The 13,124-nt window shown below is 42.7% G+C and overlaps 1 protein-coding gene across 2 annotated transcripts in view; it reads left to right on the forward strand.

The window, feature by feature from the left end:
* The window catches only part of MDN1 (midasin AAA ATPase 1), a 168,427-nt gene that overhangs the window by 56,391 nt on the left and 98,912 nt on the right, over positions 1-13,124 (forward strand). For both annotated transcript variants that reach the window (XM_034766036.1, XM_034766037.1), the window contains exons 21-29: positions 471-618; positions 797-907; positions 1,970-2,121; positions 3,233-3,411; positions 3,796-4,004; positions 5,590-5,736; positions 6,283-6,424; positions 10,059-10,193; positions 10,271-10,409. In XM_034766036.1, the coding sequence (XP_034621927.1) occupies positions 471-618; positions 797-907; positions 1,970-2,121; positions 3,233-3,411; positions 3,796-4,004; positions 5,590-5,736; positions 6,283-6,424; positions 10,059-10,193; positions 10,271-10,409 (1,362 nt within the window). The remainder of the gene's footprint in view (positions 1-470; positions 619-796; positions 908-1,969; positions 2,122-3,232; positions 3,412-3,795; positions 4,005-5,589; positions 5,737-6,282; positions 6,425-10,058; positions 10,194-10,270; positions 10,410-13,124) is intronic.

Genomic DNA, 13,124 nt, shown 5'->3' on the forward strand with positions numbered 1-13,124 from the left:
TTAATACTGGCGCTGTAACTGAAAAAAATAAGTTAACTAGGGCCTTGGCTACACTGGCGCTGTACAGCGCTGCAACTTGCTGCACTCAGGGGTGTGAAAACGCCCCCCCTGAGCATAGCGAGTGCAGCGCTGTAAAGCGCCAGTATAATCAGCGCCTGCAGCGCTGCACGCTCTCTCGCAGCACTGCAAGCTACTCCCCTTGGAGAGGTGGAGTACATACAGCGCTGCGAGAGAGCTCTCACAGTGCTGGCGGCGCAACTACACTCGCGCTTCACAGCACTGTGAATTTCCAAGTGTAGCCAAGGCCTAGATCAAGCAACGCCACAACTTACGCATAGTGGGTTCTAATGTGTTATCAATAGGATAAAAAATCATAAGCCTCAGCCATTCCTTTCTAGGTGGGCCATTGACTGTTCTGCCCTGGGGCCCAGAATACAAATAAGTAACTGGTTTAACTCTTTATTTTGTAGCTTCTATTTATCTGTGAGAAAAGAGTCAGAAACAAAATTGGTGGATGGGACTGGCCATAGACCTCACTACAGCCTTCGTACACTTTGCAGGGCTTTGAGATTTGCAGCATCTAATCCGTGTAAAAACATACAGCGCTCATTGTATGAGGTAATGATCTTTCTGTGTGATTTTGTTCCTAAGTGTGTGTTCAATACAAAATCTACTCGGTTAAAGGAATACAAGGAAAATCATATTTTCTAAGGGCATCAGATATCAAACAAATGCCTAAAAAATAAAGCTTAAATAAATTTTCACTTCACAATAAAAAATAACTCTATTCTTGTAGGGCTTTTGCTTGGGCTTCCTGACACAGCTTGACAGAGTTTCTCACCCGATAGTTAGGAAGCTAATTTGCCAGCATATTGTCTCCGGCAACATCAAAAGCCTCCTTAAGCAGGTAGGAACTTCTGAATATTTTGGGATGTTTAACTTTATCAGGAAGATTGGTTTTATATGAATTTTCCCTTGTTGATCATGCTTTAGTAATTTTAAAAGTTCTCAAATACTAAAAATTTAAACTTTATCCTATTGATTGTTTCTGATAAAATGTTTTTTTCATTTAACGTGAACTATATGGTTTAAGCATGATGTTTTCTTATCTGGCTTGTTCTTTCATCTGAAAACATTGAAAGGATGTGGAGAACTTGCATATGACTGAATCTTGCCAAATTTCAGAGAATGACGAGACCAACTTTAGTGGTGGAGACTCTAATTCTGAAGTAGAGATGGGGGAGGAACTTGCTGCTGTTTTTTGTTTTGTTTTGTTTTTGACATAAGGGGCAGTACACATTGATATGGAAATGGCTTGTGCTCTGATGAAGCAAAAATCTGAGCTTCATCTTGAAGAGGGAGAATCCAGGTTGATTCTTGGAGCACAGAGTGAACTTGCAGGGCTGAAACACAAAATATTGTCATTTAAAACAATAATAGTTTTTTCTTGATTGTTTGGGATTCATTGCTTGCCAGAGTAGGCCTATTGCAGCACTGCTTGGTGACTTCAATTTAGACCTTCAGAGGAAAGTGCTGAATGAAGAGGCTATTTTGAATGTTCCTATACAGGGATTAAATCCCTTAGAGAGATGTTTTGATGCTAGAAATTATTAACTATCCAGTAACGATGAAATAAAAATAAGTAACCCCCTTAGTTCAAGAAATTCCTACAAGTCACTTTTCAGAATAGCACGTCACATTAAAGCCCAGAACTGGGAGTCAGAGGAACTGGGGTTCTGTTCGCAGCTCTGCACAGATTCTTGACTTCAGACTAGTTACCTTCTCTTCCTTGGATTCAACAGCTATAAAATTGGGATAATACATATCTCACAGGAGTGTTGAAGATTAAGCTAATGTCTGTAAATTGCTTTTTATGGAAGATGCTATAGTAGTGCAAAAATAGCTACTGCTGTTAGAAAACCGTATGAAACACATTTGTATAATCTGTTATTTCTATACTGTTTTTCAGCCATTACCAGAGCCCCAAGGAGGAAGAGCTGTACAGATAGAAGGCTACTGGATTTCAGTAGGGGATAAGGAACCTGTGATAGATGAGACTTATGTATTAACTTCTTCTGTTAAACTTAATCTGAAAGACATTGTCAGAGTTGTGTCTGCAGGGTATGTTTGTTTAAATTTTTGTCTCAGAATACAAAATTAAAAAGACAACATACAATTCTGTAATTGAGGTAGATGTATAATGAGATTGCCTACCTCTATTATATTTCTACCTCTAGTATATTTCTATACTTCTGTTGTATTTCTATCACCCACTCAACTTTAATGTTGCCCCTTAAATCTTAATAGATTAAAATATGCATCAAAATTTTAAAAAAATGATGAGACACTTCTTCTGAGAGGAATAATTCTCCTTCATGACTGACCTGCAGAAAGCCCACTGTAGGAATTGCACGCCGAGCTACAAGAATGACTTTTGACCAGTAGCTAGCAGTTGTGGGGAGCGCGAGCACATCACTTGTTCCCAGCATTCTAAGACAAGAGTATAAGTACAGTAGAACCTCAGAGTTACGAACTGACCAGTCAACCACACACCTCATTTGGAACAAGAAGTACGCAATCAGGCAGCAGTAGAGACCAAAAAAAAAAAAAAGACAAATACAGTACAGTCCTGTGTTAAACATAAACTACTAAAAAATAAAGGGAAGCATTTTTCTTCATGGTAAAGTTTAAAAGCTGTATTAAGTCAATGTTCAGTTGTAAACTTTTGAAATAACCACCATAATGTTTTGTTCAGAGTTATGTACAGTGTTTGTAACTCTGAGGTTCTATTGTAATCCAATTATCTGCATGCTTGAGAGGATATGAAACCAACTTTTCTTTTGTTGTCCTTAAACAGCCTAAAATTTGTCATGTACAGTCCCACCTAAGCCCTCTAAAGCTTGGTATAAAAATGATTTCAGTACTGATTTAGACCAGCCTCTGATTTCACAAGTGATGACTGAGACAGCATGGTATAGTAGTTAGCATATGGGAATAAAGGTATTTTAGATTGTGTCCGGGCTTTAACACTGACTGGCTGTGTGACTTGGGTAGGTAACATAAATGAGACATTGAGAGACTACATTGTAGTCTCTTGATAATCTGTTACGCAAGGCTCTGAAAATTTCAAACAGTACAGATGCGTTACTTCCTTTTCGTATACATATAGGATATTTTGCTAAGCCAACCTAAAATACTGCTTTTAAAATATTGTCTTTGCTAATCCTTGAAGGACTCATCCAGTGCTGATTCAAGGAGAGACATCAGTTGGTAAAACTAGTTTAATTCGCTGGTTGGCTGCAGCTAGTGGGAACCACTGTGTGCGGATTAACAATCATGAACATACTGACATCCAGGAGTACATTGGCTGTTATACATCAGACGCTTCTGGGAAGCTGATGTTTAAGGAAGGTGAGGTTATCACTTATCACATTTACCTCTAATTCCCTTCCAAGTTACGCAGAGATGAAAAAAGCTTTTCCTTTTGCTGGTAACGGTTGCATCAGTGCAAATAGGAGTTTCATGCCATCAGTTCAGTTGTGCAGGTCTCTGGTTATCATGTTAAAGGGTGTCCTTTGTTCTTCCATCTCTTGTTCTTTGCTCCATTGCACTGACAGAGGGGAGAGCTAAAGGGTTTAACAGCTTCAGTGCTGTTGCACATCTTGATGTGGGTTAACTTATTTTATTCTGAAGTAAAACTGGCTGCAAGGATTACTTGCTTTTGCGGGTTTTTTTGTACCTTTTCATGCAGATTACCTTAAAGGTTCAATCAGAACCTTTTGTATTCAATCACAGGTGTCCTTATTGATGCTATGAGAAAGGGATACTGGATTATCCTCGATGAACTGAATTTGGCTCCTACGGATGTTCTGGAGGCACTCAACAGACTTCTGGATGATAACAGAGAGCTGTTCATAACAGAGACACAAGAAGTTGTCAGGGCACACCCTCGATTTATGCTGTTTGCTACACAGAATCCACCAGGACTGTATGGGGGCAGGAAGGTTTGTTGATCTCTCCTCTTGCTTTCGGTTATTACATTAGGAAGAAAGCTTCACCATATTATTCTTTCAAGGGTGCAGAGAGCTGTGGCACAGAAACTTTCTCACACATATCCGAGAACAATATGAAAGGGTAAAGGAGTAGCGGAAGGGAAGATGGCCTTGTAGCCAAGGCACTGGACTGCTTGCCTATGTGAGATTGGGCAAGTCACTTAGGCTGTATCTACACTGCAACTGGGGGTGTGATTCCCGGCACCCATAGACAGACATGCACTAGCTCAGCTTGAACGAGCGTGCAGCATGGGCAGTGGCTTGGGGTAGCCACCCGAATCCAAGCCCTCCCGACCTCCTGGGTCCAAGCTGGGGCAGCTAGCTCAAGTTGAGCTGGTGTGAGTCTGTCTGTCTGCCTGCCTGCACTGGGAATCGCACCTTCCAGCTCAGTGTAGACAAACCCTTAGTCTCTCAATGCCTAAGTTGCCATCTGTAAAATGTTGTGAAGATACATTAATGTTTATAAGGTGCTCAAATACTAGGGCTGTGAATGCCATAGAAAAGCCTGTGTGTAAATAAAACAGATACGTATTCTAGAGCAGTGGTTCTCAAACTTATTTGATCGCGGCCCCCCTTCTTTGTGTCTGTAGTAGTAAGCCCCCCACCTCCCCCAGCCAGCCACTGCTCTCTGGCCACCCAGATCTGAATGTGCGCAGTAAGTATTTTTTTCCCCCTAAAGTTTCTCCCCCCCTCCGTTTGAGAACCCCTGTTCTAGAAAGAGATCTAGCCTGCCAGCCTAGGTAGAAGGAACTTTTCTGAGTTTTGAAGTTGTTTCCTCAACAAGAATATATAGTAGTTCCAATAGTTTTTAATTTAAAAATTAGCTGGCATGTCTGTTGCAGGGACCAAATGCGATATGATCTACACTTAAAAATGCTGTGTGCCTTGACTGACTAGCGCATCACACTTTTGGATGAATATGAGAAAACTGGCTTCCTTTCTCTTCCTTGTAAATGAAGCTTAAGAACTATTGCATTTCATGAACAGCACACACGTGCACTTTTTCTGAAGTTCAGTATTGGGTGCAACTGGCTGAGAGATGCCAGAGAAGAATTTAGCAGAGTGGGTAGGCAAATAATATAATTCTTCTGCTATTTGGTGGCCTTTACAAGAGAAGTGAAGTTGGAGAGCAGAGTTCAGTTTCAGCCTTTATTCAGACTTGCCAGTCAGAGAACACAGCAAGAATTTTTAAGAGCAGGTCAGTAGCTTCTCTGGTGGATGCTAAGGCTTCAGTTCAGCAACGATGTTAAGCACCCTTTTAAGCACTTTGCTGAATCAGAGTCTAAATAATTAAATGTAATTTGGCCTGACTGGTTATTTGGTTGTCCCAGACTGCTGGAGAATAGACCCTTTGCATCTTTAATGTCCATTTTGGAAGTTTAAGCACAAGCCTATCTATTCCTTCTCCCTTTGGATTTTAACCACTAACCCATCAGGGTAGCTTAGCTTCCTTTGGCTGTATGTGCAGGATGTAGTTTACAAGGATTAAAGGGATAAAGCAAAGTTCAGAAATACCATTCCCAAACCTACATTTTAGGTGTTGTCCAGAGCCTTCAGGAACCGTTTTGTGGAGCTGCATTTTGATGAACTGCCAAGTGCTGAGCTAGAAACAATCCTTCACAAGCGATGCAGTCTGCCACCTTCTTACTGCAGTAAACTCGTCAAAGTCATGCTGAATCTGCAGGTATTGGTGTCTTTTTTTTCCCCCCCTTTTAATATAGAAGTAAAATTAAGGCCTTTTAAAAAATATTGTATGACTTAACAATGGAGAAACCTTTAATTTAAAATATCCAAGTTTGCTGGCTTAAGTGAACCCTTTGCGTTTGAGTTTTTGTTTAAGAGCAAAAACAAGTCCAGTGGCTACCAGTGCCTCATTTTTGTTTAAATACTTAAACAAATATTATGCTCCCTCATTTTTCTAGATCTTAGGTGCTGAAATAGATTGTTGTGAACAGCCATTTAACTCTGGCTAATTACCAAAATATGTTTCTTCTTTAAAAACAAATACAGTAATAAAAACTGGAGGTACCTCTTTCTTCCTTCTGTCTAGATTTGAATGTGCTTAGACCTTTTTACTGTATTGGAATAAAGTGAAAACTATATTCCAGTTATTAAATGAGAGGAAGTGTGAGGCTGGGATTAGGAATTTATTAGGTTTTCATTTCACTGAAGTTTGTTTGAATGAGGAATACATATTAAATTTTAACCGTCCTCTTTGCTCACTTGGTAGTCTTATCGCAGAGGTTCAACAGTGTTTGCTGGGAAGCATGGTTTCATTACTCTTCGAGATCTGTTTCGTTGGGCTGAAAGATACAGATTGGCAGAACAGACAGAGAAGGATTATGACTGGCTTCAGCATTTAGCAAATGATGGTGGGTCTTTGTGCTTGTTCTTCGTGATACTTCATTTTTTTAAAGAACTAATGTAAACATTTTTCCAACCCCACTTTTCAAATACAAACCTTTGTCCCTCGTTATTCATTATTCTCTGATGGAATACACCCCTGTATTCACACCCTACACACTATTATAATAATCTGTGTACAAAGTATACCTTGTAAGGCAGGAGTCGGCAACCTTTCAGAAGTGGTGTGCCAAGTCTTCATTTATTCACTCTAATTTAAGGTTTGGCATGCCAGTAATACATTTTAACATTTTTAAAAGGTCTCTTTCTAGAAGTCTATAATATATAACTAAACTATTGTTGTATGTAAAGTAAATAAGGTTTTTAAAATGTTTAAGAAGCTTCATTGAAAATTAAATTAAAATGCAGAGCCCCTGGACCAGTGGCCAGGCCCCGGGCAGTGTGAGTGCCACTGAAAATCAGCTCGTGTGCCACCTTTGGCACATGTGCCATAGGTTGCCTACCCCTGTTGTAAGATGTCATTTGAAAACTCATAATTTGCTGGTCAGTATTGTCCTGGCAAAATATGTGTGGAAACATTGTATGTGTCGTTATAAGATTCCGCTCTTTGATGTTATGAACAGGCAGAAGTCAGGTCTGTCCTTAACAAAGGAAGGAATGTGCGCGTGACTTAATTTACATTTAAGCAGTAAATGGAATCATCACTTAGGGAGAGAAAACAAAGGAAGTTCAAATAAGAGGAAGTATAATCTTGGCATGATGGCAAAACATGGACAAATCCCAGAGTCACCAATCTTTTCCTCCATTCAGGGAGTCCTCAGCTGTAACAAATTGCGTCCTGCATAAGAGCAGCTGTACTGGGTCAGACCAAAGGTCCATCTAGCCCAGTATCCTATCTTCTGACAGTGGCCAATGCCAAGTGCCCCATAAGGAGTGAATAGAACAGGCAATCATCAAGTGATGATCCATCCCCTGTCGCTCATTCCAGTTTCTGGCGAACAGAGGCCATTCATGTCCATCCTGGCTGATAGCTGTTGAGGGACCTATCCTCCATGCATACAAGGCAACAGACTTCATTGAAGAGTATCTACCACTTTTGAAAGGCTATCGAGGTTCATAATATTCCTAAGGACAAAAAAGTACCCACACTGATTGCAAAGCTGTGAATGTATTTAATAAGTCTGAATTTTAAAAAGCTGCTTTTCAAAGGTTTCAAATTATTCTTGGAGTGTATAGGTTGAAATTTAGAAATCTGAAGAAAAATGATGGTATGAGCCATAGCGAATATGCCTATAAGATGTGTGACCTAATAAGAAAATGGGAACAGGGGAAGGGAGGTAAGGATTTTAGCCAATTGTTTGATCTCTTTGGTCAAGAACATTTCCTCAGTATATGCACTGATGAGATTTGGAATAGTTTATGGGATAAATCTTTAAAATCTGAAGGAAATGGCCACCCTGGCTCATTCCTTTGTGCAAACCCAGATGTCCAATGAGCACAGGCCAGAGAAGGAGGGATGCAAACCCAGTGTAAAGGGTGATCCCGTTTTACCCCTTGGAAAAAAGGAGGGTGTTTGGAAGCCCAGGCAGTCTGTCCCCAGCTCCCAATTGTTCCCCTCTTGGAAACTCCCATCACAAACCTCCTGAGCAGGAGGAGAGTCCAAGAAGATGTTTCTAGTGTAACTCCACTGAGCACCTGAGAAATCAGTGCCCCAAGCTAAAAGAAACTAAGCCCTATCCAATCTATTTTAAGCTCACCTGATCAGTTTTGTGAGGTCTGACCCTGAAGGGGTCGATGTGGAATTTATTAAGGTTGCCAGAGTAAATAATAAAGAGTACCCGGCCTGGGGGGAGGGGGAAGACACTGGAGCCCAGATCTGGTCAAGGGTCGCATGGTCCAAAAGACTGAAATGTTACCTGATGAAAAAGTGGAGCTTCTAGTAGTGGGAGGACATATAATTCCTGTACCTGTAGCCAAGATGCATATGGAATGGAAAGGTTTAGGAAGTGTGTTTACAATAGTGGTGCTGGGTAGTATCCCCATTGAAATACTTGTTGGGAATGCTATTTTGCATATGGTTAAGGCTATTAATTTGGTAACAGAATGATGTCAAAGGGAATATTGTGCTGGATCCTAGAGAGGAGTGGTAACGTCCCAGAAACTGCTGGGAGGGGAGGTCTCTCTAACTCAGTGGTTTTCAAACTTTCTGTATTGGTGACCCCCTTCACACAGCAAGCCTCTGAATGTGACCCTCCTTATAAATTAAAAACTGGGGGAAGGGTTTTACAGCTCCTGACGCCCCTGTAACCATCGTGCGACCCCCGAGGAGTCATGACCCCCAGATTGAGAACTCCTGCTCTAACTCTTATGCAGCAGAAGGGAACTGTTTCCAGGTGTGGGAGGGGCTGAGGCTGGCTCCTGCATGACAGAGGAAAGCAGCATGCCCTCAGGGCCAGCTAAGGAGGACATAATTCCTGTGACTGAAGAAGTGGTCCCAGATATCAGTTGCCAGCGTTTTGCAGTTGAATAAGGGAAAGATCCCACTCTAGAGAGCATCAGAAGTGTCCAAGAGGGCGCCCCAGGAAAGGAAAAGGAGGAGATTGTATAGGGAGGCTCCTATGGGGAAAAACAAAAGCCCTGGGCAACCCTATAAGCCAGTAGTCCCCAACCTTTTTCGTCTGACGATGAGCCATGGAGGATCATGGTGGCGGACGAGCATCCGCCGAAATGCCGCCGACAAGCGGCAACGTCAATAGGTGTCGCTGCCGAAATGCCGCCAACAAGCAGCGTCATCCAGGTCCTCTGGATGACGCGGCTTGTCGGCATTTCGGCTGATGCTTGTCCGCCGGCCAGTATGCGGACGCACTTAGACGCCCCGGCAGGCACCATGGCGCCCGCAGGCACCGCATTGGGGACCCCTGCTATAAGCAGTTGGTTGAGCCCACATAGCACCATGCTATGTGCTAGCACATGATTGACCTTTCGCTGGTCACTTGGGGGCACAGAGAACCTATGATAGGTTAAAGAAAAATGTATATGGGCCAGGAATACAGAATGATGTGAGGAATTATTGCAGGTCTTGTGAATTAAGTCAAAAGTACCCCAGAAAGTTCCCCTATGCCCCTAGCTTGTAATATAAGAGACATTTCTGAGGGTAACAATAGACATCGTGGGTCCTACCTGAAGCGGAAAGAAATGTATCTTGGTGGTAATGGATTAGCTCTGACTAAGATTGAGGCAGAATCTGTGGCAAGAGCCATTTTCACTATCTTTAGCAGAGTGCGTTTCCCTAAAGAGATTTTTATCTGACCGTGCGTCAAATTTTACGTCTCGGCTCTTCAGTGAGCTATGGAAGTTGTGGAGTGACACAACTAAAGGCTACCTCCTATCACGCAGAAAGGTTTGGTTTGGTGGAATGATTCAGTGGGACCCTAAAATCTATGTTGGAGTGACTTACACGCTAGAGGCTGTTTGTGAGCAGTCCAGGCCGGAGGCAACAGCAGCAAGGAATTATAAAGGGCATCCCAGGTTACAGGGCAGGGGTCACAGCTACTCATTGCTCTGGATTGTACCCCTGGTATGTCACACATTCCACTTTAAAAATCAAAGAAAACACTCTGATTTCTCTTGCCTTGTTTACAGGTTTCATGCTTCTGGCAGGCAGAGTCAGGAAACAGGAGGAGGTTGATGTTATTCAAAGTGTCCTTGAAAAGCATTTTAAGAAGAAATTGTATCCCCATTCTCTCTTCTCAGAGGAAAGTGTTAGAAAGTTATTGGGTGAGTTTGCAAAAAGGACTAAATCAAAAGTTTGATGCGTGTGATTAAAGCTAATCAACTTGTTCTTTGTTGGGCAGTTAAATCATCTACACGGATGTTGGTGATGGACGGCGAGTTTAGTCATGTTGTCTGGACTCAAGGGATGAGGAGGCTTGCAGTTCTGGTAGGACGAGCCCTGGAGTTCGGTGAACCAGTACTGCTGGTGGGAGACACTGGGTAACTTGTTTTTCTATTACAGTAATTAATTGTTCTGTTTGGCCCTGTTCAGCAAGGTCCTTAACTGCATACCTAGGCCTTGGCTACACTTACCCGCTAGTTCGACAGCTGGAAATCGAACTTCTGGGTTCGACTTATCGCGTCTAGTCTGGACGCGATAAGTCGAACCCGGAAGTGCTCGCCGTCGACTGCGGTACTCCAGCTCGCCGAGAGGAGTACCGCGGAGTCGACGGGGGAGCCTGCCTGCCGCGTGTGGACCAAGGTAAGTTCGAACTAATTCGAACTAAGGTACTTCGAACTTCAGCTACGTTATTCACGTAGCTGAAGTTGCGTACCTTAGTTCGAATTAGGGGGGTAGTGTAGACCTGGCCATACATTTAAACACGAGTGGCCTCACTGAAGTCAGTAAAACTACTTATGCTTAAAGAGGGGCCTTGCTGTTTCATGGCCTTTGTAAATCTAAAACTGTCTCAAATGTGAAGTCAGCTGCTGTAATACAGAGTTCACTTTTTAGAGTGCTGTGTGGGAGTGCATCTGTCTTAGCAAAAAACATTAAAAGTATCTCTTGTGGTTTTGCTTTATTTTATCTGATTTGTACAACAGTGTTATATAAACCTGTTAAGGATGTATTGAAACTGAACTGGAGAGGATGGGGGTTGAGTTTTGTTAATGAACTGTCTGTTAGAATCCCAGTATAAGACTTACATACCTTTCTCATGAAACCTGGAAAAGTTAGTAATAAATTTGGTGGAGAGTGGTGAATACATCTGACTTTATAAGGTCCAGCCATCTTCTTTATTTTTTTCCTGTCTGCAAAAAAGAGGTCATGGAAGCAGATCTCTATAAATTTAGTATTAAGTAGTTTTGTTAGGCTTTGTCTACACTGATATGTCATCGACAAAACTTTTGTTGTTCGGGGTGTTAAAAAAACACCCCCCTGAACAACAAAGGTTTTACCAATAAAAAGCACCGGTGTGAACAGTGGTTTGTCAGCAGGTGTGCTCTCTTGCCGACAAAGCCGTTGCTGCTCATGTGGGGTGGAAGTTTTTTGTCGCTAAAAGCCTCGTGGTGTAGTCATAGCCTTAGAGAGTAAAAAGAAGCTGAAGCTGGGAAAGAAAAAACACAATTAATTAGATGCTAAAAGGGAACTTGGGTGCTACTTGGAAAAGAATAAATCTTATGTAAGTCTTTCAGTTTAACAGTCAAGACCTTTCATTTCATAGTCTTTCAAAATGGATGATCGCTTGTGTTCAAGCCTGTAAGGAGAACTTGTTCTACAGCAGGAATGGATACATTGGCTGCTTGTCAAAGGTTTATTGTCTTGGTATTTAAGCTGCCACTTGAAGTTCAATTACTTCATTCACAAAATGTTAATCTGTTAATAGGGCTAGATGTAGTCTTCTGTGTGGGTGGGCAGTGTTGCTTCAGTCTTGGCATTCTCCTCAGACCTCCTTCTGGTTTATATTTAGGCTTTGGCTACACTGGTGCTGTACAGCGCTGCAACTTGCTGCGCTCAGGGGTGTGAAAAAACATCCCCCTGAGTACAGCGCTGTAAAACGCCAGTGTAATCAGTGCCTGCAGCGCTGCACGCTCGCTCGCAGCGCTGCAAGCTATTCCCCTCGGAGAGGTGGAGTACATACAGCGTTGCGAGAGCTCTCTCGCAGCGCTGGCGGTGCGACTACACTCGCGCTTCACAGCAGCGCTGTTGCGGCAGTGCTGTGAAGTTCCAAGTGTAGCCAAGCCCTTAGTCTCCTGCAGTGGAACTCTGTAGAGACAATTCATGAAAGGACAAAGAGAGGTCAAAATCTGTCAGTCTCCACTTACTGAATACTGCCTCCGAATGTATGGCCAATACAGATCTAGATTGGATCACCACCTCCTTTCTAGGAGTCCTTTCTGGGACAATTGGAGGTGGAAAGGAAGGAAGGATGGGCAAGGCCTTGTATAGCCTTAGGCTATATCTACACTTGCAGAGTTTCTGTGCTGTCAGTTTCAACTGTGATAGTGAATCTGTGAAAGAGAAGCCCTGGTTTGTGTACTCACTTACTTCCACTGGCATCAGAGAGTGTTTATATTTGCAGCACTTCCATCACCATGAGAGCAGTGCACAGAGGGTAGCTATCCCACAGTGCAGCTCTCTCCATTTGATGATAGGTCTTGTGGGAAGGGCGGGGGTGATCGCGGGGCATCCTGGGTCCCTGCATAGCCGCCTCCTCCCCAAACACGGATCAGCTCCAGTAGCTCAGCATTGCCTCAAGCGGGGGATCGTTTGCTCTGTGGAGCAGCCATTGTCACCTGGCCAATAAGTGAGCATTTGCCAAGAAAACAGGAAGGGGAGTTTCAAAGTTCCCGGGGCTTTACAGGAGGAGGGTGGATGTCTGTTTATCTGGCGTCAGAGCAGCAGAGCTGCTGGCCAGAGTGATCACCTAGGCATTGTGGGATATCCTGTGGAGTCTAAAAGCTCTTTAAACAGGAAGAACGTGTCTTCACTTGCACATCAGTGCAAAAGCATCACCAGTAAGAGCTGTATGCCTCTCGTGGAGGTGGTTTTTATTTTGCAGTGAAACTTCTGAATATAACCGCAAAAAGTCATTGGCAAGTATAGATGTTCCCACGGGTTTTATGCAAAAAAGGGACTTTTTCCGCTTTAAATGGCAAGTGTAGATATGCCCTTAGTTGCACCAATTTAATTGTGATGTTAAACCAGTGAAACAT

The sequence above is a fragment of the Trachemys scripta genome, chromosome 3, assembly GCF_013100865.1.
Source record: "Trachemys scripta elegans isolate TJP31775 chromosome 3, CAS_Tse_1.0, whole genome shotgun sequence".
NCBI classification, from domain to species: Eukaryota; Metazoa; Chordata; order Testudines; family Emydidae; genus Trachemys; species Trachemys scripta.